Genomic DNA, 22,671 nt, shown 5'->3' on the forward strand with positions numbered 1-22,671 from the left:
AATAGGATGCCATGTACGGTAGGAATCAGAAGGCTGAGGAAGGTGTGAAGAATAGGAGTGAGCGGTGAAGGGGAGAATGACAAGAGATGTCAGAAATGCTAAGTGAAGAGTAAAGAATATTTAGATGACACATACAAGGATATAAGAACAGTAGTGATGAAGAATGAAGAATATGATAAAGCGGTGAAGGGGAGGGTTAAAAGATGCCAGTAGAAGAAGAATGATGCCTTAACTTCGCAGAGGGAAATTTAGGCCTCTGAGGTTGGCTAGCCCGTAGGCGTCAGCCACGTGCTGAATTACGCGTGTTATTATATTAATAAGCAATAACTTTCGCTTACCTTAACCAATTTTCACATACGATACCTCATTGGAAAGCTGGTGACGAGACGAATCTTATGAATTCATTCGCTGGCAAAATTTCTTTCTGCAACCGCTCGAACAAAATGACGTTCACGGAGCATTTGTGGACACGTCTGCACCCGATGAAAGCTCGATAACAGGAGGCCTACCAGCGACGACCTGTAAAGCCGCCGTGGAAACCGTCCTGTAACACTGTGTGACGGCGAGGAGGGCCGTGCGTTGAGCGCGCTCCAGCACTGCCCAGTCCGCTGCGCGTAACTCGCGGATCCACGCAGGAGCCGCGTATAGCATCACGGACTCGCACAGTGCTGTGTAATACACTTGTCGTGTTTTGTACGATGCCCCCCATGAAGCTCCGCTCAGAGAGCGGATTGCCGCGATTCTAGAGGGCACTCTGTTCTTGATGGCGGTCGCGTTGACACCCAATTTAAGCCCTGGTGTCATAGATAGTCCAAGGTAAGTCAGGGATTCCGGGCTTTTTATCGTCTCACCGTCTATACGAATTACTGGCGGTGAGCGAATGTTGAGCTTTCCCTTCAGCAGCATTAGTTCCGACTTGTGCGCGGCCAGTCGGAGTTTATTCCTTTGGCACCAGCCCTCTAGTGCGGTCACGGCTTGTGCGCCTTTACGCTCTAATTGCGCCTTAGTGTCGGCCTGGATGATGACCACTAGATCGTCCACGTATGCTACGGGGGTTAGACCTACTCCGGATAAATCTCTATTCCACTGGCTTCTCTTGGCTTTACGGAGTTCCTTACGGAAACTGCGTTTAGCCTGGTGAAAAGCCTCATGGAGAGCTTCCCTATCCGCCAGCGTGCGACTCTGTTGGAATAGCCGTCTTGCTCGCTGGGCCGCTTTTTTCTTAACCGCCACATCCTCCGTCCACCATGCGGGAGCCTGACTGGCCACAGCGCTCCGATCGAGTTTGGAAACGCCATGGCTTAGGATAGTGGACAGAACTGAAACTTTGTCTTCGATCTCTTCTGCGGTTGCGGCAGGCCACAGAAGTGTGTCTTCTACCTGCAAAAGTTCGCCCCCCACGACAAGCTTTAGCTCACGGGTCGGTATGCTGTTAACTTTTATCCGTTTCGGTCGGGTGCTATGAAAGGGGCTCGACCGTGGATCCAAATCAATTCGCAATAAGGCGTGATCGCCCGTGGTGGCCGTCATTTCTATATCGAAACGACTGACCCGCTCATACAGAAATGTTGACATTAATGTCAGATCAATCGCAGAGCTACCCTGTATAGCAGAGTAAGTGACAGGGGATTCCTCGCTATTCAACAACATCAACCAGTTGTCGTTGACGAAATCTAGGATTGTTTCCCCTCTCCGATCACAGCCCGCGTCCCCCCAGGCAGGATGATGGGCGTTGAAATCTCCACCTATTATGACGCATCGATCCCTGTATTTATGGACGAGTTGCTGCAGCTTAGTAACATCGTGCACGATGTCCCTTCTCCTGTCACAGTAGACCGACCCGACGACAATCTCCTCTTCTTTCCAGCGTACCAGGCAGCACGCCAAGTCATCATCGGACTCCGGTAGCAAGACGACCTTGATACTTTTATTAAGCACGTAGACCGCCGCTCTAGGTCGCGCTGTCCTGTTAGCTTTGACAACTCTGGCCTTCAGTCCCATGGCTCTGTCTATTCCGAGCTCCCATGGTTCCTGAGCCAGGAAGAGGTCAATCTTCTCTCATTCGGCTATGATGCGGGCTTCAGCATGAACAGTCTGGGAGCTGTGACAGTTCAGCTGCGCGATTTTTAACGACGGTGTGGAGGTATGTGGCGGGCTAATCATACTTCCATTTGGACAAGGGTCTGCGGTGATGATTCATAATCAGTGGCGCACATCACGCCCGCCACCGCTCTGATCTGTGCTTCACAATACTGTGAGCCTGCGCGATGATTGTGAGCTTTGCCTATACGTAGGCAGTTCGCGCATTTTAGGTTTTTGCTGCTGCATTTGCGGGTGTCGTGGCTATCAGCGCAGACCCCGCAAGTGGGACCTTTCTTGGAACATGCCGATGCCACATGCCCGTACGCCTGGCAGTTGTAGCATCTGGTAACTCCCAGATACTCCCTAACTGCACACGTCTGATAGTCGAGGTTAACGCGACCTCGACCGATGGCGGATTTCAGCGTCTGCGGGTCGACCTCGACGACCCAAGACACGAATTGGGCGTCTTTTCTGCTAGCCCCGCCGTATCTCACTGTGAAGAGGGGTCGGACGTTTTCTTTAGTCCATACTCCCTCATCACGATTGTTTTCAACTAATTGCGTCGCAATTTCTTCCGGCTTATCCTCCTTCGGTACTCTCAGTACCATGAGTCGAGGATTCCTCTTCCCTACTGCGCGGGCCTTCAGACCAGACTGGCCAAGGGCGGCGTTTTCAAGGATGGCCTTACAGTCATCCTCCTTTTCCCAGCCTTATTCTTCCTGGAGACCACTGCACTCCAGGTTTCAGTTGCTGGTGTATCTTTTTGTTGCTGTTGTGGTTTCCTATTTTTCACTTTCTGCAATAGTGATGATTGCTCTGTGGTTTCTTTGTTGTCCATCTTTGATACAACTCGGCGCAGCTCATCCAGAGCTGATGTAATCTTGCTTTCTTCTTCAGTAGAAGTAAGCTGGGCATTTTGAATGCAAACTGTTTGTTGCAAACCTAAAAGCTTGCCAACCCTTTCGCTCACAAACTGCGCAGCAGGTTTAGTGCATTTCTTCTTGGGGTCGATCAAGTACTGATTAATTTCAGTACACAGTCCAAGAGCATCTGAGCATGTTTTTTCATGCCTAGTGCTCAGGGAGACCGACTGAACCCCAGATACAAAAGACGCATCATTATTCATGAAGTCTTCCATTTACGGTGTCTATAATTGTCACTCACGAAGGATGATAAAAGATGAAAAGGATTCTGATGCGATGGGGAGGGAGAAGGAGGTCAGAAAGAGATAATATTTAAATGATAAATGAAAACAATGAAGGCATTAAAGTTCGAGGGCTGGAAAAGGGATGACAACTGAAATGAAGAAACGTGAAGAATACTCGAAATGAGAAGGCAAAAGATGTCAAAATGGAATGACAATTTAAACGAAGAATAAATCAGTAGAAATGAAGAGAGGAGAAGAGATGACAATAGATGACAATCGAAATGAATAAAAGCATGAAGATTTAAAGGACTGAGGTTGAAGAATAAAATAATGTTGAAGGAAAGCGGAAGAAGTGCCAACAGAAATGAAGATAATAATGAAGCAAGTAAGTAATGGTATAGAGGGGAAGGGGAGGGACAAAAGATGTCAGAATGAAGAAATTTCAACAGGAGGGAAACTTCACTAGGGATATTCTGGCCTCCAAAGTTGGTCAGCCCGTAGGCGTCGACCACGTGCTCAATTAACGTATTATTTAATTGACAATAACTTTGGCCTACCTTAACCAATTTTCAATTGTAATAGCTCATTGGAAAGCTGGTGAGGAGACGAATCTGCTGGAATCATTCGTTGGCAACATGTGTTCCTGCAACCGCTCGAACCAACTGCCGTACACAGAGCACTCGTAAACACGTCCGCACACGATGAAAGCTCGATGCCAACTCGACGTACTCGCTTCGGCGGTACATATACGATTACATATACTGTATTGGAACGATACAGAGAAGATTAGCATGGCCCCTGCGCAAGGATGACACGCAAAATCGTGAAGCGTTCCACATTTTTTTGTACTCGCTTCGGCGGTACATATACTAAAATTGGAACGATACAGAGAAGATTAGCATGGCCCCTGCGCAAGGATGACACGCAAAATCGTGAAGCGTTCCACGACTCTCGATACTGTTAAATAGACGGTACGTGTGTCTTCCCTTGGGCGACGTTTCTCATCGGCGTTGCCATTCATTCGTCAGCCAATAGGCAATTTCCTCTTTCAATTGGACGGGTATGCAGGTACCCGTTGGTTTGTTCCCAAGCAGAACACGCAGCTTTTGCCTGCAGGTCCAATGAGGGTCGCCCGGCTATCACGTTCAAAGCATCCGTGGATGCCGTCCGATAAGCCTGCGTGACGGCCAACCAGGCCGCTCGTTGTGCACTGCGAAGCTTTGCCCAATCTGCTTCCCGCAGCCCTCTTGCCCACGCGGGGGCAGCGTAGAGCAGGACGGATTGATAAAGTGCCGAGTAATACGTCTGTCTTATTCTCCAACTAATTCCCTACGCTGCTCCACTCAGGGCCCTGATAGGCTTCAATGGCTCTGCCGTCTATTCTGAGTTGAGGGAGCCTATTAGGAGCATTAGCTCCGTTTTTTCAGGGGCCAGCTGCAACCATACTCTCCTGCACCAGTTACCCAGCACGGTTACCGCGATCTCTCACTGGGCTTCGAGGGCCCTATAGTGTCCGCCTGGATGTTTACCACAAGGTCATCCATGTAGGCCAGTGCCGTAAGTCTTGCATTCTCCAATTGTATAAGGGCTTCATCGAATAGGACGGACCACAGGTACGGACCTAGTACAAGAGCCCTGGGGAACCCCCATCTGTACATTCCTGATGCAGTCAGCGCCATATTCCGAAAGGGTCACATGCCGTCCTCTTAAATAGCTGACAATCATGGCACACAGATCATTGTCAACATTTCGGCGGAACAACACATCCAGCATGGCGGTCACCACATGCGATCGAATTCTTTCTTCACATCAAAGAAGATTCCAATTACATATTTGGACGTCGCAGTTGAAACACGGTCAGCTATTTCGCGAAAGTACTACGCCCCGGCATGCCACCCGTATATACGACATGCGAAGCTTTGCTAGAATCAAATGCTCTAGCACTTTCCGGTAGAAGGAAATCATTCGGTAAGATGACAGTTGATTCGCAGGTCTGCCAGTCTTCAGGAAAGCGCTTTTTTTCCACGTCGCAGGGAAATATCCCACTTTGAGGCAATCCGCCGAAAACTGATGTATATATGGTGTTATAACGTCTTCACATGCCTTAACTACAGCCGCTTCGACTCTGTCCATTCCTGGAGCACGGCCGGCTCTCAGTTTGCAAATGACGCTGGAAACTTCTACTGTCCATGGGGTGGTCATGCCATCTACTGCAATCGTCTCTGCTCTTCTTATAGCTGTGTGCTCCGGCCCATCACTTGCCATTTCATCAGGCGGAAAGGCATCCTCGAGTAATACCAACCCAGCGGCAGTGAGCCCTAGTTGCTCACGGCCAAAGGATTCCTCAGCCATCCTACTCGTATTTTTCCCACGAGCCACTTTAGCGTGCAAACCCCATTTGTCAACCTTGTCCCCCTCTTCCCCAAATCGTCGCCATTCTTTTCTCTTCGATCTTCGAAGCTCCTTTCGAAATGACTTTTTGGCATGTAAATATGCTCTCTTGAGGTCTTCTCTTTCTGTCATCTCGCGACTTCTCTGAAATAGGCGCTTCAAGCGCTGAGCTGCTGCTTTGCTTTCCGCAACTTCCCTGGTCCACCAGGCAAGCCCAGTATCGACGTGTCACGACACATCCTATCCGGTCCCTCAGTCAACGCCGTTGTAAGAATGGCTACTTTGTTATCAATATCCTGAATATTGCTTTCCGCAGGCCACAGAAGGGTTTCTTCTTCTTGAGCTAAATCGCCACGGACCAAGTTTATCAGGTTTGTAACATTGACTCGATCTATCCGAATTCGCGGTTTTTGTTTCTTGCCTGGGTGAGACCCCCTCGACTTCAGATCTCCTTCAGATTCTCTTAAATATTTCGTCAAACCATTCTGTGGTCGTCATGTTTACATCATATAATTTCTCTAGGAATGGTAAAATAGACCACCAAATTTGAGACTATAAATATTCAGTTGGGTTTTTACACGAATCACATTTTCATATTCCCCTTTGTTCGTGACTCTTTTTTTTCCATGCCTCTTTTGATTTTATAGACGAACATTTGAAATGGAAATTGTCTAGGCATACAGAACAGCGAGAAGAATCCGCTTCTGTACAAATTTCAGTGCAGAACAAACAAACTTCCGCCGGCTTGCGTGATTGTCTGAGGATTCTGAGCATTTGGGTCCATTTTCGTGTTCACATAGGGTCACGTTTCAGAGCCCTATTAATTCACACAATTTGTTCCACGAGATTTATTGAAATTCGGATTCCTTTTGATAATGGAAGGTATATTTGAAAGAATTACTATACGAATGAAAACTAATAAAGCCACGAATAAAACAAAAATAAAAGGTAACGACGTCCCCTCCTACTCAAGTCATAAACCGATAACCGTTTGTAACCCTTATAATTGATAGTTATTTAATTTTTTATTACTTTAGTGAAATATTTCGAAATGATTTACTGCAGAGTACTTAACAATAATAATAAGTTAGTAACATATATATCATGCTTAATACTAACATTAACACAAAACAAAACCAATATACAAACTTTCTGTACCCCAACGAACACATTTAAGGAATGAACTGTATTAAAAGGATCGTTTATGCTCTGCTACCATATGTGATGATACTGGTCAGTGTTTTATGATCAGTAAACAACGTAAATTCTTGGCTTTCGAGATAGATTCTGTACTTATCTAACGCAAAACTTATCGCTAGGGCTTCCAGATCATAGGCCGAGTAATTTTCTTCGAAACGCTATAGTTTACGTGAGGCGAAGGCTGTTCGCGCGGCTTCGCGGATGGTCGCTTTCTGGGCTTGGCCATTACCCATGGGTTTTGGTCTCTACTAGTCCTTTGTTTTGGTCGTCCCTCGGACTTTTGTCCGTTGGGGTTTGTAACTTCTTTATTTTGCCAACGCATGGCGTTAGTTCGTTGACGATTGTTTTCACAGGCGAAAAGGACGTTGACGTGTTTGCAGTCTGTAACTCTGACGCAATTCTATCAAACGCGGGAGTCAAGGCAGCGACTATTGCACTTACATGCTGGTCCGGAAGGGTATGGGTCCTATTAATGGTCGCTGCCAGGTGGATATTCTCAATTGCAAGCTTTTGAAGCAGGCTGATAATTCGATCTCGCAAACATAATAGCTGGCTCTTTTTTGGGACATACGGGGCGATGTGGCCATAGTCCTGGCATTTATAGCACCTAGTAATGCCAACATGCTCTCCCACCGCGCACGGCGGTAGTTCGACGACCCACGACACAATTGGGTTGGTCTCCCGAGGGCCGCTGCCATAGCGTAATGTATAAAGGGGCCTAATCAAGTCCGCAGGCTCCTCCAACGAGTTATTGGCGACTATTTCTTCTTTGAGATCGCTTGCGTTGGTTTCCCTAGGCACTCGCAGGATTAGAACCCGAGGGTTCCTCTTCATAAACCCTCTTGGGTTAAGGTCTGTTTCTTGGAGTTTCTTGAGTTCCGCGGCTTAGGCAGAAACAGACTCAACTCTTATGGCCACGCCGTCCCTGGCGGTGGCTCTTATTCCGTCAATACGGATTTTTGTTATCCTGGGGTTCAGGTGCTCCTTAACCTTTTTTAGGAGGTCAGACTGCTCCATTCCATTTATAGGATCCACTAATACGAGGCTATCCTGTGCCTCTTTGGCCTTGCTGATTTCTGTCAATGAGATCCCTCTTTCTTGGCGTGGAGCTTTTGTCGTCTTTTGAGGAATTTGGGGCTGAGGTTGGGTCTCTGTTTGTGGGGTATAATATCCGTCTGGCTGTTCACGCGTGCGAGGAACCAATTTATTCTTTAATTTATCATTAATTTTTTAATGGCCTCGCATAAAAAAAGGAAAAAATAAAATTAACCTTTACTCCTTTAGACGAGTTTTAAAGAAAAAAATATAATGGAAAAAAGGTGAAAAAGAAGATAAAAATCCACTACTGAACTAATTATTTTTTAATTGAAAAAAAAAACATATTTACGATAATAGTCTCTGTAACAGGGGAACAGAAAAAGGTAACAACGAAAATTACCGTCTGCTATGAAGAATTCTTCGATCTTGCATGTACGGCGTGAATTCCTCTGGTCGTGTTTAAGACAACTGGGAGGACCATTGAAGCAAAAAAAAGATACCTCTATCGAGTTCTTTTTTTTAATTGATCAGCTGCGTTGTCCCCTACTCTTGATGCCCAAAAAAGAACAAAAATTGTTGTGACGTCTAGTGAGACTGACTCTATTATAATGGAGCTCCCATCTAATAAAAGTGCGAATCTCACAAAGTCACACGCGGTTTAGGCGATCGTCGCTTTCTAGGTTTGGCCGTTACCCACGGGTATTCGCTGACTGTTTCCCATTGATCTGCTTTTTTGCGTTCCTGCTTATCGCCTGCCTGTTGCGCTGTTGATTCAACTGCGCTAGGTTTTTCAGACGGGCGGTAAGCGGCAGGGCTTTTCCTCCTTCTACTAGGCCAGGTTACGGTCTTCACTGGCGCGTCATTACTTTGGATTTGGATTACACATTTTTAAGTTCGGAGACTACACTTGGGGACAGGCCCAAATTAGGTGATTTCTTAAGCTCGTCTGCAATGCTCTTTATAGTGGGCAGAAGTGCTTCGGCGACGGCATCGGCCGTGCCACGAGCATCTTGCGTTGTTTCTCTTTCCTTAATCTGGTTTAGGCCTTTAAGATATACATTTTCGCAAGCTAGTTTATGAAGTACCGCAACAAGTTTATCCGTTTCGGCAATCAAAAAAGCTGCCGCCTGTTTCGGGCATCTGCTGGTCGGGTCTATCATTAACTGGGCAATATGTGCTCTTATTTCATTAGTCATAGAAATGGCTTCATCATTATTCGTGTCATGGTCCTTATTTGTGCTATGTTCCTGATTCATTATTGGGCTGTCCGGCTTTCCTGTTTTGGGTGATTGATGATAGAACCAAGAAAGAAATGAAAGATGCCAAAAGGGGATGTCAATTTGAAGTATGAGGATGAAGAATATGGGTTTGATGGGAAGGGGGTCACAAAAGATGTCAGAAATGAAGAATGAATATGCCAAAGAAGAAGAATATTTATATGAAGCAAGTGAAGAACGCAAAGGAAAGTAAATAGCCGTCTTGGCCTTCTTTTATACTGTTCCTAAGCCGTCGCCGGCTCTTTACAGTTTCTTTGGCTCTTCTTTTTGTCTCGCTTTTTTGTTATAGACGGAATCTATAAAAAAGCTTGGGGTCAGAAGGAGCAACAGGTAAAAAAAATTAATAATAATAAATAAATAATAAAGATATCACCCCATTGCCGCGGGTCCCCCCGGGGCTGTTCCTTGAGCCTTTTCGGCTTCTTACAGCGCCCGGGTGGTCGGTGCAAAGGGTAATGAAAAAAAAAACATTAAGTCTCATCCCCATAATGGATTGTGCTCCTGAGTCTGAATTTTTAGGCTCCTGCTGAGAACATAAATTGCTGCTCGCGGAGAAGTAGAGTGCGGCCCAACGGTTACCTGCGCAGCTAGACCCATTGCTCGCTCGGTACCTTTTTTCCGGGGTTCCTGTGCTAGTAGAATATCTATTTTTTGTTCTTGAGCAAGGACGCGGGCCTTGTCACAGACAGTTTGTGAGCCGTGGAAGTTTAACTGTGCTAGCCTTAAGGGAGCTTTAGTGGTTCTGCTGTGTGGTGTCATCATGAGTTGAGATTAGGTGATCTCAAATCTTCAATTTTCTTGTCCGCTAGCGTATGCTGTTCCTCGGGGCTTTTCTGAAGTGTCTGTTCAGGAACTTCTCGCTGGCAAATTGGGTAGAATGTTGAGTCCTTTCGGCTTCAGTGGAATGCTGTACGGCTTCCCCGTAGTCCGTAAAACACTTTATTTTTACTGCAGCCCTCATGTGTGCCTCGCATCCTCTAGAGGCCACAGCATGGGCATGGGGTCTTCCAATACGCAAGCAGTTTGCGCAGTTTAGAGCTTTGCAGTCTCTAGAGTCATGCGCCTGAGCGCATCGGCCGCACACCGGCTCACGTTTGGGGCAAGTGATAGCAATGTGTCCATAACCCTGGCATTTAAAGCACCTCGTTATGTCCACATAGTCTCGGATGGCGCACGATTGGTCGTCCAAGTATTTCGGATGAGGATACATGCTATACCAGTCGGCTCCGAACTTATACATTACAGGGTTCAGGGGGTTCCAGCCAACTTCTGTCCCATAACGGAGCAAGACTACTTCGAGGAGACAAGAAATCGAGCCAACGTTTCGATCTTTTATTCAGATCATCTTCAGGACTCAAAGTGTTTGTCTTCTGTGTAATTGTGCCATCTTTGCGTGTCGTGTTGAGAGTGCCGTGTATATGTATATAAATGATTTGTTTATTATTATTTCTATTGCATCTTTATTGTTATTTACTATTTAGACTGTGATTTGTTAGTGACACGTGTAACCCTAGTTAGTATTGTGATTATGCTTGTTTATTTGAGGACAAATGGTTTTAATTGGGAAATGTGTGCTCTTTTAATGTCATTGGGGTTTTCCGAATTTTGGAGAAGGTAAGACACATTTGAGTGTTTTTCTATTATTCTGTAGGGTCCGTTATATTTGTATGCTAGTTTTGCTGCGAATTGTTTGTTGGCGTTAAGCGGCCTATACACGCTCAATATTATTGCACAATGTGGGTTGCACAATATTTTGACGGAGGCCCTACACTGCTCAATATTATTGCGCAATATTTTGATTTGTGCAATAAATTGTATCGTATGCAGGCAATATTGATGGTTGTGCAATATATTGCACAATCGCGAGCACAGACGTACAACCTTCAAGGCAATATATTGTGCAATTAGTTCCAACCAGAATTTCATGTAGTGAAGTCATGTTGAGTGATAGTGATTTGTGTTGTGTGATTATCGCTGTGGGTGCCAGTGCGAAAAAGAAGAAGAGCTCGCAAAAAGGCAGACAAAAAACTATGCTAAGTAATAAGAAACAAAATAGTTGAAACAAAACAAAGTTTAGCGAAAAGTAGCGAAAAAGGGTCTTGTATCTTGGGGTGAGGGTTCTCCCTGATAAATGTCAATGACTTCGAAAATGAATTGCCTATCAGCTTCCTTGGCAGCCATGACGACGCGTACTCTACCACGTGTTGATACTGACTGATGGGATATTGCGCAATATTGCCTACAGACGGCACAACCTTTTCCCGTTTGCACAATATATTTTCAAGGATTTGAATTTACCACAATATATTGCACAACCTTTCAATTTCGACTACACACGATCAACTGTATTGCACAAACCTAAATATTGCGCAATAATATTGAGCGTATATGGGCCGCTTTAGACAGATTGTAAGCGCGTAAGAAAACTAAATCTCCTATGGCCAAATCGATTTTTGTATGGCGTTTATCATAATATTTTTTTGTTTGGGCTTTTGCTTTGTGGATATTTTCTAATGCTATTTTCCACATTTCTTTTGTTGTTGATAAGTTGATGTGACAGTTTTGTGAGGAACAAGTTTCTTTCACTACTTTCAGCAGCTCTTTTTTTATCAACTACTTTGTTTTTTCCTTTTCTAGACGTTCTATCTGGAGTTGATCTCAGCAGTACAGACTGAAAGCCTTTATTAAATTTTCTATCATTTTGACTTTCTGTATTAGAATTATATCTTCAGGGAAAGTTAAGAACATCTGATTACCTGGTTGTCCGAAAGTTCTTCAGCGATAATCGATAATAATCGACTGATGAATTAAATTGAACATTTTATTTATAAAAGCTCGCTAAATTAGGTCTCAGGACTTCTTATTTTTAACGAGCATTCCTACATACAAATAAAGTTTACCTAATTCAAAATACAAACGATAAGAACTTCCAGATTAAATATTTATCTGCTGCTAAGCCTAGAATTTTTAATTCGTTGTTTTAAAATTAATACGTTATCATCAATTTTGATTTCTATAATATCTTTCTTTAAATTTGCAAACTGCTTGTGATCACTTTAATTTTTTTAATAGCAATTGATAAGCCATGATCATCGCTACACTTTTTTTATGTTTTTATGTCGCTCCTTAATATGTTTATATTTATATTTGATAATCGAGAATTTACATATACATTCAGGTCTTCGATTTACAAATAAAAGAGGCGGTTAGTGATTTCGTAACATATTCCGTTTACGTATAGGATAAACAATAAGGCCGATAGCGTAGACCCTTGAGCGACACCACGATTGCTAAACATCCAATTAGAATAATTGCTTTTTGCTTTCCTATTGGAAATATAAGATCGAAACCAGTTAACAACATTACATGATAGATTGATTTATTGATCAGAGCACTGAAATGAGTTTATCATAATCTATCATCAATACCAGTTTTATGTCATTTGACAATTTTCCGGTATCTGGCTTGAAACGTCTAAAACCTTAAATAATATTATTACTTTCAACAAATTGATAGATTTGATTAAATAATAGTTTATCAAATACTAAGGCAAGCTAAAATATTAATTGGACGAAAATGGGAACGACACAAGTAGGATTTGTGTTTTAGGTAGAGGATAGGACCTTTTCCAATCATCGGAATATATACTATTTTAGATGGACGTGTTAAAAATATCAGCAAATATATGACTAATTTTATTCATAATCAATCTGATAATAATGATAGAGATTTTGTCTGGTCCAGTGCTTTTTGAATTTATAGTATTACCTGTTTTAATAATTTCTAGTTATGTTTTTTTTTTTTAACGGAATTTTTTTGGATTAGGGGTATGAAGTTGGCTGTTGTTACAATATTCCACTTATCTTTTATTTGCACTAATAGTATTTCCTATCGCAATGAAATATTTATTTAAATAATCGAGCTGTTTCGGTTCCTGAAACGAAAGTATATATCAAGAATGTGTTAAGAAACCAATCAATTTCAAATTTGCGAAATGGCGTAAAATTACGTATTGTGCATAACCTATAATTCTCTTCGCCTTTCACCTTATTCATCTATGGTTAAACCGTCTTTTTCTAACACTCTGAGAGTGATTCCGTCTCCTAATTAAAAAATGATAATGTTTGTAATGTAAGAAATAATATTACTATAAATATAACCAAAACGTGCAATTTCTGGCTTCCAAAGGCGCATTGTAGCATCCACTGGACAAACTTCAGTAGGCCGATCGTAGATGATCGTGGTGCTGTACATGTGATGGAAATGTGATCTATAACTCCAGTATCTATTTTTGTATCTGTTACCCTCATTTTGACAATGTGATATACAATATTAATATATATTTATTAAATTTAGTATTACAAGTGCCATTACAAATTTGCTACTATTGTAATTGTATGTATTTCTGTAACTATTGTCTGTTTTGAAATTTATTTTCATGTGTAATAAAGGTTTTATATTTTCGAGTGTAATTGGATCACCATGTCCATAGTCTTCCTGTTTCCCTGTTTTTGCTGTTCTAGTATGTAATTAAAACCTTTTTGTCTCAGTATTTTTGTTTTTTATATATTTTAAATACATATTAAACAATTAATTAAGGTGTTAAGTTGAGATAAAAAAGTCAGTGTCACGAGCGGGATTCGAACTCACGACCTTCGGCTTGATACGCCGCTGCTCTACCACTTGAGCTATTGTGACTTCGATCCACTCGGACACTAACTTCCCATCTCAACCCCACCTGTTTGAATTTTCCCTCCTTTTTGCCATTTTTCAAATGTCGTGTAATCTACTTGATTCTCGGCGACAAGTGAAATGGCCATGGAGAGCTTTAGTGAAGTATACTTCATTTTTAAATCATTAAATTCACTATTTTTCGTGGTCTGCTTGACTAATTAATATCATCCATATAATTAAGGTTTTAAGTTGAGATAAAAAAGTCAGTGTCACGAGCGGGATTCGAACCCACGACCTTCGGCTTGATACGCCGCTACTCTACCACTTGAGCTATCGTGACTTAGATCCACTCGGGCACTAACTTCCCATCTCAACCCCACCTTTTGAAAAATGGCAAAAAGGAGGGAAAATTCAAAAGGTGGGGTTGAGATGGGAAGTTGGTGCCCGGGGGGATCGAAGTCACTATAGCTCAAGTGGTAGAGTAGCGGTGTATCAAGCCGAAGGTCGTGGGTTCGAATGCCGCTCGTGACACTGACTTTTTTTTATCTCAACTTAAAACCTTAATTAATTGGATAATGTTAATTGGTCAAGCGGACCAGGAAAAATAGTGAATACATATTAAAGTTGGTTTACATAATTAAATATTTGTATTCGTTTGGTCAGTTTGTTTTATTATTTATATGACAAATATTGATGACATTGGTTGATTAATTTGTTTTAGAACTTCTGCTGGATGAACTCTACTTGATATACAACCGTATGGAACAAATATCTAAAGGATTAATATTGACGTTAACATACCGCCCACTAATTTTCCCGACTAATTAACAATTTTGAATAAATGGATGGTCGGATTCAATAAATAGAAATAATTGGAGGTCTTCTTTCGCATATGGACGGCGCAAGGATAAGAAATGGTACGGGAATGCGCATAAAGGGGCCTAACTATGAGCACAACATGGTCCTCGACTACTACCACAGCCATCTTTCAGACTAAGTGGCCAATAGAAACATGTTCATATGAAATAATTAACAAACATCGCAAGGGTGTAACAATAATGGAACTATTAGATAGCAAGCCAAGTCTAAAGGTTCTCCAATTCTGCAAGGTCAACTGAAAACTATCTTGGAACTGATTAAAATAAAAGTTCGGATTCGGAGAATTCCTACTTACTGTGATGTGTTCTGTAGTTCTCTTTCCATATCTCGTCAGGACGTTTTTTGGATTGTTCGTGTCAATTGAGTTTCCATTGTCAAAAAGCATTTTCTACTTCCGGAGGCCAAGAAACGGGCGTTCTGTCATTCTTGTTTTGTGTTTCCTGTTAACTTATTTAAAGTACGTTCTGCTGCTTTTGCGTTGCAAGAAACGACGATAGAAGTTTACCACGCCCAGAAATCTCAGTCGTCCTTTGTTTTCGGGTTTGGGAAAATCAATAACTCCTTGAACCTTAGCTGGTAGCTGTGTAATACATTTATTCCCCTATACCCCAAAAATTCCACTTCCTGTACCCAGAAAAAGCTTTTATTTGTGTTTACTGTAATACCGTGTTCAAGGTACACAACATCTTGTTGTGTCTTCATTTGCTGAAGCTATAAGAATGCCGCCAACATAGACAAAACCGTAGTTTATGTCTCTAAAAATAGAATCCATAAATGTTTGGAATGTTACTTTATCTACTTTATTCGAATATTACAAGGTCACTTACCAGTGGCGTCCGTGTCTACAGGAATACTAGAAGGAAAGCTACTAAAAGCCTCAACCCCTTCCGATCACTACCCTCTGACACACGCTCGTTTTTGAAATTGTTGGGTCATTTTGTACGTTGTAGAACAAAGGTTAATTCACTTTCACCATATTTTCTTTCCTTGTGAATATACAACAAAACGGTTCAGGACCTTTTTTTTATTAATTATTTTATTTAACTCTTGCGTACATACACATTATGTTTTGCTAATAAATACTGATATACAGCACACTCAAAAAGTGTGATTAACATGGCATTTGAGGGTGGGTCCTGCCCTATGGCAGCCCAAACAATAATTCACTGGAGTATTATAATACTTTGAGATAAATAAATATCTCATTAATAAATAAATTAACCTACTTTTTTGTTTTTATCTATAATCATATAACGTCAGGCGCACGTTTACACTAGCACTTATTTACATTAACACATATTTACAATCTGTAGTCCGTATGCTTTCTTTTTAGCCGTCTTTGTTGGCGGGGTGGAGGCATATTCGCTGGAATTTGTGCAATTCAGCAGCTTTGGCAAGCAGCATCGGGTATCTCTTCTTTAGTTCGTCTTCTACCGATTTCAACGATATTTCATGATGGAGCTGTTCATTCCTTACGAACCAGGGCGCGTTTGTTATTAACCGTAATACACGGTTCTGCAGCGTTTGTATCCTTTTTATTTGCGAGGCGGATACAGAACACCAAATGGGCGAGCCATAAAACCAAATTGGTTTTATTAGGCTTAGATAAAGGAGTCGCTTAAGTGGAATTTGGACAGAATTGCTAGAGAGAATTGGTTTGATATTGCGAATACGCAAGCGAATTCTCGTTACAGATGAGGATATGTGGGTATTCTAGGTGGGATGCGAGTCCAAGTGCAGCCCTAAGTATTTATATGAGTCCGCTTGAGGTACATTAGTTCCACCGAGTACTATATGTGAGGGCCTTGAGGTCTTCTTATAAGTGAAGTTAATGAGTTTGGACTTAGTTGAATTCAGCTTAACTTTCCACTTGGATGCCCAATCATCAATTTTTTGGCAGTAATTCTGCATCTTCGTTTCTGCATCACTGAGCGTGATACTTTGGGACAGTACTGCTTTGTCATCGGCAAATTGGGCTATTTCGATGTTGCTATCTGCTGGAAAGTCATGCTCGAACAGAATGTAAAGGAGGGGTCCCAGAACAATTCCTTGAGGAACACCCGCTGAGATGTTGTGTACTTCAGAGTTCGCTCCTTTATAGCTGACAAAAAAATTTCTGTCGGTCACATAAGACTTCACCAGCCGGTAGTATGTATCAGGTAGTAACTTTTTAATCTTATATAGCCCTCATGCCTCATGATCGAAGGCCTTTTCAGTATCTATAAATAAACCTAGGCAATACTTTTTCCCTCATAAGTTTGTAGTATTTTATCCACTACTCTGTGGAGTTGCCACGGACAAGAATGAGATGCTCTGAATCCAAATTGTGTGTTCGGTATTACAGGACTTAAATAACTCAGAAGCTTTGGAAATGTTGGTCGGTATATCCCATTCTTAAATTCTCTATCCCATTCTCTTCGCTTACTCTGGCCTGTCCTGAGACCCAATAGTAAAACCCTGAAGGTAGTAATAGCCTTATTATGGTGTAATAGATGGAGCCACACCATCAATTTTCCAAGTTGAGATCCACTATGCTGGACAAGAAATTATTTAAAAAGTATTAAAATGTGCATAGATATACCTTTTCTCAGACAAACAAGCAGCACGCTTTTGACTATCTTTTACACAAAGTTGGTCTGGGAATGTCTAACATACCTTACTACCATTATTCAGAAATCGTGAGATGCGGTCAAGAGAGTAGTGTGAGGGGATGTGGATATTATTAATTTTGTTAATTAAATGAAATCAATCATTTACATTATATGTGTTATCTATGATGTTGAGTATGTTGGTTAGGTATTATGTCATGTTATATGTGGGCGAGTTTACAATTGAAATTATGGGTCTTAGAGGGTGTTCGGGTTTATGTGTTTTTACAGATCCATATAGTTTCGGAGGTGTGAGTTGTTTTGAAGTGATTTGTAGGTGTGTATGTCAATTTCTTTTCGTTTAAGTGTTTCTTGGAGAATTTTGTTTGTCTGTTTGATGCGAGGAGTAGGGTCTGATTTGATTATGCTGTATGTGTTTGTGTCTGTGATAATTTTGTCAATTTTTTTCTTTGTAATCTTTTTTTGCTGATTGCTACTGTTTGTTTGGTCTTATCGGCAGAAAGAATGAGTATGTCAGGATTATTTTTGAGAAAATTTTTGGTTTTGGTATATGTTTGTTGATAGGTTGTGTTGATTTGTAGTGAGGTGTTGTAAGTGATTTGTTATTGTGTTAATTCATTTTGATCGTGTTATGTCTTTTTCTTCCTCTGTTTTTGTGGATTTTTGGATTGCATAGTCTACATCCGTAATTAATTTAGCTGTTGGAAAATCTGTTTTGTTGTAAGGAATGGAATGTTTGGGACCAAGTGATAAGAAGTTCTGGATTTCTGGAGGAATTTTAGTTTTGACCGCATCTCACGATTTCTGAATAATTATCGATTAACGGTCACTAATCACCACACCTACCTTACTGCTTCGAAACCTAGCAAAACCAGGTGCAGCTCTCACAACGTTTGGTCCAGAACCGCAATTGGTACACCGAAAGCGTGCTAAAGCGGAACTGAGTCAATGGATGGAGACGGAAAGACCGACTGGGTGAATTCACCAGTGGGGAACAATCAAACTTCCTCAAATCTCAACCTGGAAAACAAAAATTACCACCATACACAATGGCGTTAGTAAGACTCTGTCATTAAAATGAGAAACATCGCGACATGTCCTATGGAACTACAGATGATTAGCCGTGAAACGGCTCTTCGGAAAGGCTAGGGAAATAAGCAAAAAGTAATCAGAAAAATGGTCAACTACCTTAAGGGTCTAGGGTTGTAGGGTTGTGCACTATTCGGAGTTTGGAAATATATAGAAGGGTCAATTCCACAATAGATTTTTTAGGTCGCAGTGGAAGAAAGGGAGACCAGGAGTCATCATTGACCCCGGAGGGTTAGTCAACTTTTAATAAAGTTTATTGAAACAGTGCGATAACAATGATAATTTTAAAAGTTAAGCATTATTGTGCATGAGTCGTTTCCGATCATTTTGATGAGAGAATTATCAGTGGTGTGGTTAGGCAGATTGGAAACGCCCAAGCTGCGGGTTCAGACATGGCATGCCTCGAGAAATCTCAAATATTTGGATGTATTGGTGAGAAAATACCGGTCTGTGCTCGCCCAGGTTGTTATCTGTCCTATCTTTGTTATTTCACCGTTGCCACGACGTAACTGCAATATTCAGAAGTTATCACATAAGACCAATTATAAAGCGGAAAATGTTTAAACTGAGGATTGATTTCAACATACATTTATTTGTATATAAATCGAGAAACACATATTTTATTTCTTTAAAATAATAATTTTATTATTATTTCCGTTTCAATGGCTGATTGAAAGAGAATTGAGCCATGACAGGCCTTTGACTGAACTGCTTGTAATTCAAGCTTTGATATTTCAATTCGTCTAAAGTACGATTTCCCTCCGTTTTGTATAATATCCTGTCCGGCCAAGATGGCGTCTTGTCCAAATTGTATTCATCTGAATTCTGGTGGAACTTGTAAGTCGGTTTGAAATTGATCTTCTGTTCTTTCCAGTCGATGAACACGTCATAAGAACGTTGTCCTTTCTTCAGTTGGTCGTGAGCGAGCAAATCGTCCAACTTGTTCGCATCGATGAGCTTCTTAGCATCGGCGGCCTTTTTGTCCACCCTGAAGTTCAGTCTTCCCATCCAGAAAACGTGGTCGTTGAAGTACAAGCCTCTCGACATGTCGATGTAGTAGAACTCCCAGAATCTGGTTTCGACTTCACTCTCCTTTCCTGTAAATTTTGTGTTGACGATCGTGATCCGGCGGCCGAACCAACCGATTGTGGTTACAAGAGCACTCGGTACCGGATTCTCATCTACTGATAATGCCGTCGAATTTAATATGTCCCGAATATGAAATGTTTTGTACTTGTCGATCTGGTATATAAAATTACCGAGCGTTCCACTAACAACAGCCGTGATCTACAATTGCAAAGACCATGAGATATTGAAACCCTTAAGATAGACGCATGTCCGTGATAATAGATTTAAGACCTGTTGATTTACTTACCTGAACAAACCCACTCCTTAACAATTTAGTGCCAATCGCACTGGACCACTGGTTCTGCACTGACTTGAACGCCGTTTTGCTGGTGCTATGGTTCAGACCTTGCAATGTGACCACGATCAAGTCTGGCTTTTGCTGTTGATCCTAAAAGAAAATATATGATCATCGTATTCCACAAATACCCTTTCGTAATCTTACTAGGCCAAGAAATTGTTCGAGGTCGTTCGGCGGAAGTTCACCTTTCACAAACCAGGTGGCAGTATGGACGCTAAAAAATTCAAAACTATGTTTATTCGCCTGCAAGCTGATTACAAACGTAGTAATGACAAATATTTCTCCTTGATATATTGTGGCAGGACATGAAACAGTGAGTATTTTTCGTATGTTATGTCTCCAATTGGATCGACTGTGATAACTGAAAATTTCTTACTATATTGGCAAAAAATCAGTTGATAATGCGGTCTGAATAGCTGCGAACGCTACAACTACATGAAGTATCCTCATCGCTGCTTTTAGACTGAGGTCCCACCCTTCCCTCTTGTTTTTATATGGTTCCGCTTTATTTCCTTATTACCTTCATTTGTGTTGAAAACTTCTACTGACATAGTAACACTTGTGAAAACATTTATTCAAATGCTCTCAAAACCAACTCCGTTCTTCAAAACTTTAAACGCAAAAACAACGCTAACGGAATTATCAAATAATGTAAATAAAGATTGTTTAAATAAAACCAACTAATTTAAATATTAATGGTACCCCATCTGAGAAGTAGTGTTTAAAATGAAAGACTATTCCTTAAAGACAATAAGAACATTTCTTGTAACTGGTGTAATCATTTACATAAAATTTATTTCTATAGGATCACAAGTGCTATGGCAAAAGCACTGTCCTATTATTCAAAAAACTACATAAAAATTTTTAGTGCAACCTTTAAAAACCAAGGTATATTTGCTAAGTATTAATCAAAGTACAATTATCATTATCGGTTAATAAGTTCTGCTTTTATTTAATTTATTTATTACTATCTGAGGGTCTGAAATCCAGGCATACTTTTTAAACTTAAGCGCTTCCTACCCTCTCATTATTACCTTTTAATGAAATTGTATTTAAGTGATCGCTGTTTCAGAGTGAGGTGCGGCAATGAATTCTCGGAAGTCAAACTGACACAGGCCGGTGTACCGCAAGGGAGTATCCTTGGTCCTGTCCTATTTATCATTTATACTGTTGACCTACCAACACATCCTGACACTATTATCACCACCTACGCGGACGACACCGCAATCCTATCCTCTAACTAGAATCCTGGCCAAGCTACATCCAGGAACATCTTGAGCTTATCGAAGACTGGTTTAAAAAATGGAGGACAAGACTGAACGATGAAAAATGCAGTTTTACGCTGAAAAAGCAGTCTTGCACTCCATTTTACATCAACAACAAAGAGATACCAGTTTCCACTCAAGGCAAATACCTGGGACTTTAACACGACAGCAGACTGACGTGGAATCCCCACACAAGACTAGAAAAACAACAACTTAATACAAGAACTGGACTACTACGAAGACTTTTAAGACTAAAATCGATTTCGACAATTAATACCAAGCTAACACTGTACAAGACTTTACTAAGACCAATATGGACATACGGAGTAGAACTGTGGGGCACTGCCAAGCCTTCCAATATCCAGCGCATCCAGATCTTCCAATAGAAAGTCCTTAGACAAATTGTCAAAGCATCTTATTATATCACTAACCTCACTATCCACAAAGACCTCAACATTCCTTTTGTCAACGAACTAATCCGGTCCAGATTCCAAACATTCCATACCAACCTTTCGAACCATGCTGCTGCCAACCAGTACCTATCCACTCATTCCCATCCTGACAACCCACCACTTCGCCTCAACCGACGATGGCCTCGGGACCTCCTTGACACCTAGTCATACACACTGAGTGCCAGCAATGGCTGGCTCCTCACAGCATGTATTCTACTGGTGCAGTGTTGTGCTGTGTGATATATTAATCATGTGTACATATTTGCATAGTATACAATCCTATATACGTAACAAATAAATTTTAAAAAAATTACAATCTGTAACATTATTTACAACATGTAATGCGTTAAATTTACATTTGGCATGGATTTTAGTCATGAAGGGTGTCAACAACCATTGTAGTTTTCCCAGCTATACGCGAGGCCTAATCCTCGTAAAGTAGGTCGCGAGACCATCTCCTCTTCAGTCGTCTGGTGCGATTATAGGGGTGGTTTTTATTGGATAAGGATTGGGCAGCTCGGTTGGGGTGAGGAGAGTCTGGTGTGGAAAAATGTTTTGTAAATTATTTTTTATTTTATTTTCTTTATTTTTTGTTTGCTGGAGAGTATTTAGGAGCATTGACTATGATTCTGGGGACTTTGGCTTGGAAGGTTTGGCGGTGCCCCAAAAATTCTAGTCAGGTTCAAAATATTAAAACGTTTGTTTGTAGTCTGAATAAGTACCGCACTGGCTCTTTTTTAAAATCAACTGTTATAAAATATAAATGACTGACGACCACTGTTTTAACCATTGCGTTAACTCACCTGAAGAAGGATTAAAATAAATCCGAAACGTGGATAAAAACTGGTTGTGGTTTTTTGAGATGACCTATTATCCCACCTTCAAGAAGGAAAAATAAGTTTAACTGTTGAGGTCGATCAACGTTATAAATGTATGGTGATTAGTGAGCGTTAATCCTAATAATTATTCAGAAATCTTGAGATGCGGTCTGGTGTGATGTAGGTTTCAGAAAAACATTTTCTTTATCGTGCCAACGTTTCGATCTTTATTGAGATCATCTTCAGGGCCTGGGATTTATTNAAACAATGTTTTTAAATCCCAGGCCCTGAAGATGATCTCAATAAAGATCGAAACGTTGGCAC

General features: G+C 41.3%; 3 protein-coding genes and 2 non-coding genes across 7 annotated transcripts in view; 3 read left to right on the top strand and 2 right to left on the bottom strand.

Moving 5' to 3' along the window:
- The window catches only part of LOC106662927, a 36,357-nt gene extending 18,980 nt beyond the window's left edge, over window positions 1-17,377 (top strand). The window contains exon 6 of one of the 2 annotated variants that reach the window (XM_024229899.1): window positions 14,531-17,377. In XM_024229899.1, the coding sequence (XP_024085667.1) occupies window positions 14,531-14,637 (107 nt within the window). In that variant the 3' untranslated portion in view covers window positions 14,638-17,377. The remainder of the gene's footprint in view (window positions 1-14,530) is intronic. The other variant, XM_014387383.2, reaches the window with a different exon arrangement.
- LOC112128107 lies at window positions 1,928-20,819 on the bottom strand. Its single transcript, XM_024229900.1, has 2 exons — window positions 20,809-20,819; window positions 1,928-4,177 (listed from the first exon to the last, which is right to left on the bottom strand). Exon 2 carries the CDS (start codon window positions 2,688-2,690, stop codon window positions 2,160-2,162), a length of 531 nt encoding a protein of 176 aa, XP_024085668.1. The 5' UTR covers window positions 2,691-4,177; window positions 20,809-20,819; the 3' UTR covers window positions 1,928-2,159.
- Window positions 3,970-4,072, top strand: LOC112128109. Its single transcript, XR_002910867.1, has one exon. It is a non-coding gene; the product is annotated as a U6 spliceosomal RNA (small nuclear RNA).
- On the top strand, window positions 4,075-4,181 carry LOC112128108. Its single transcript, XR_002910866.1, has one exon. It is a non-coding gene; the product is annotated as a U6 spliceosomal RNA (small nuclear RNA).
- On the bottom strand, window positions 18,623-20,300 carry LOC106663254 (inositol polyphosphate 5-phosphatase OCRL-1). 2 transcript variants are annotated; one of them, XR_001340006.2, is made up of 5 exons: window positions 20,189-20,300; window positions 19,957-20,026; window positions 19,762-19,902; window positions 18,974-19,673; window positions 18,623-18,895 (listed from the first exon to the last, which is right to left on the bottom strand). XR_001340006.2 is itself a non-coding variant. In XM_014387949.2 (4 exons), exons 1-4 carry the CDS (start codon window positions 20,260-20,262, stop codon window positions 19,035-19,037), a joined length of 924 nt encoding a protein of 307 aa, XP_014243435.1. In that variant the 5' UTR covers window positions 20,263-20,300; the 3' UTR covers window positions 18,959-19,034. The 2 variants fall into 2 exon arrangements, 1 of the variants encoding a protein (XP_014243435.1); XM_014387949.2 differs by lacking the exon at window positions 18,623-18,895 and having other exon boundaries at window positions 18,959-19,673.
- Window positions 20,820-22,671: the final 1,852 nt, after the last annotated feature.

The sequence above is a fragment of the Cimex lectularius genome, unplaced genomic scaffold, assembly GCF_000648675.2.
Source record: "Cimex lectularius strain Harlan isolate CLEC.00 unplaced genomic scaffold, Clec_2.1 scaffold339, whole genome shotgun sequence".
NCBI classification, from domain to species: domain Eukaryota; kingdom Metazoa; phylum Arthropoda; class Insecta; order Hemiptera; family Cimicidae; genus Cimex; species Cimex lectularius.

What these genes read in the sequence shown, in the direction of transcription:
- LOC106663254 (XM_014387949.2), bottom strand. Translation starts at nt 20,262, where the DNA reads ATGAGGATACTTCATGTAGTTGTAGCGTTCGCAGCTATTCAGACCGCA. An exon ending in ACTGATTTTTTGCCAATATA is followed by an intron (nt 20,027 to 20,188) that starts GTAAGAAATTTT and finishes TGAATTTTTTAG; the next exon opens with CGTCCATACTGCCACCTGGT. An exon ending in TCGAACAATTTCTTGGCCTA is followed by an intron (nt 19,903 to 19,956) that starts GTAAGATTACGA and finishes ATTTTCTTTTAG; the next exon opens with GATCAACAGCAAAAGCCAGA.
- LOC112128107 (XM_024229900.1), bottom strand. Translation starts at nt 2,690, where the DNA reads ATGGTACTGAGAGTACCGAAGGAGGATAAGCCGGAAGAAATTGCGACG.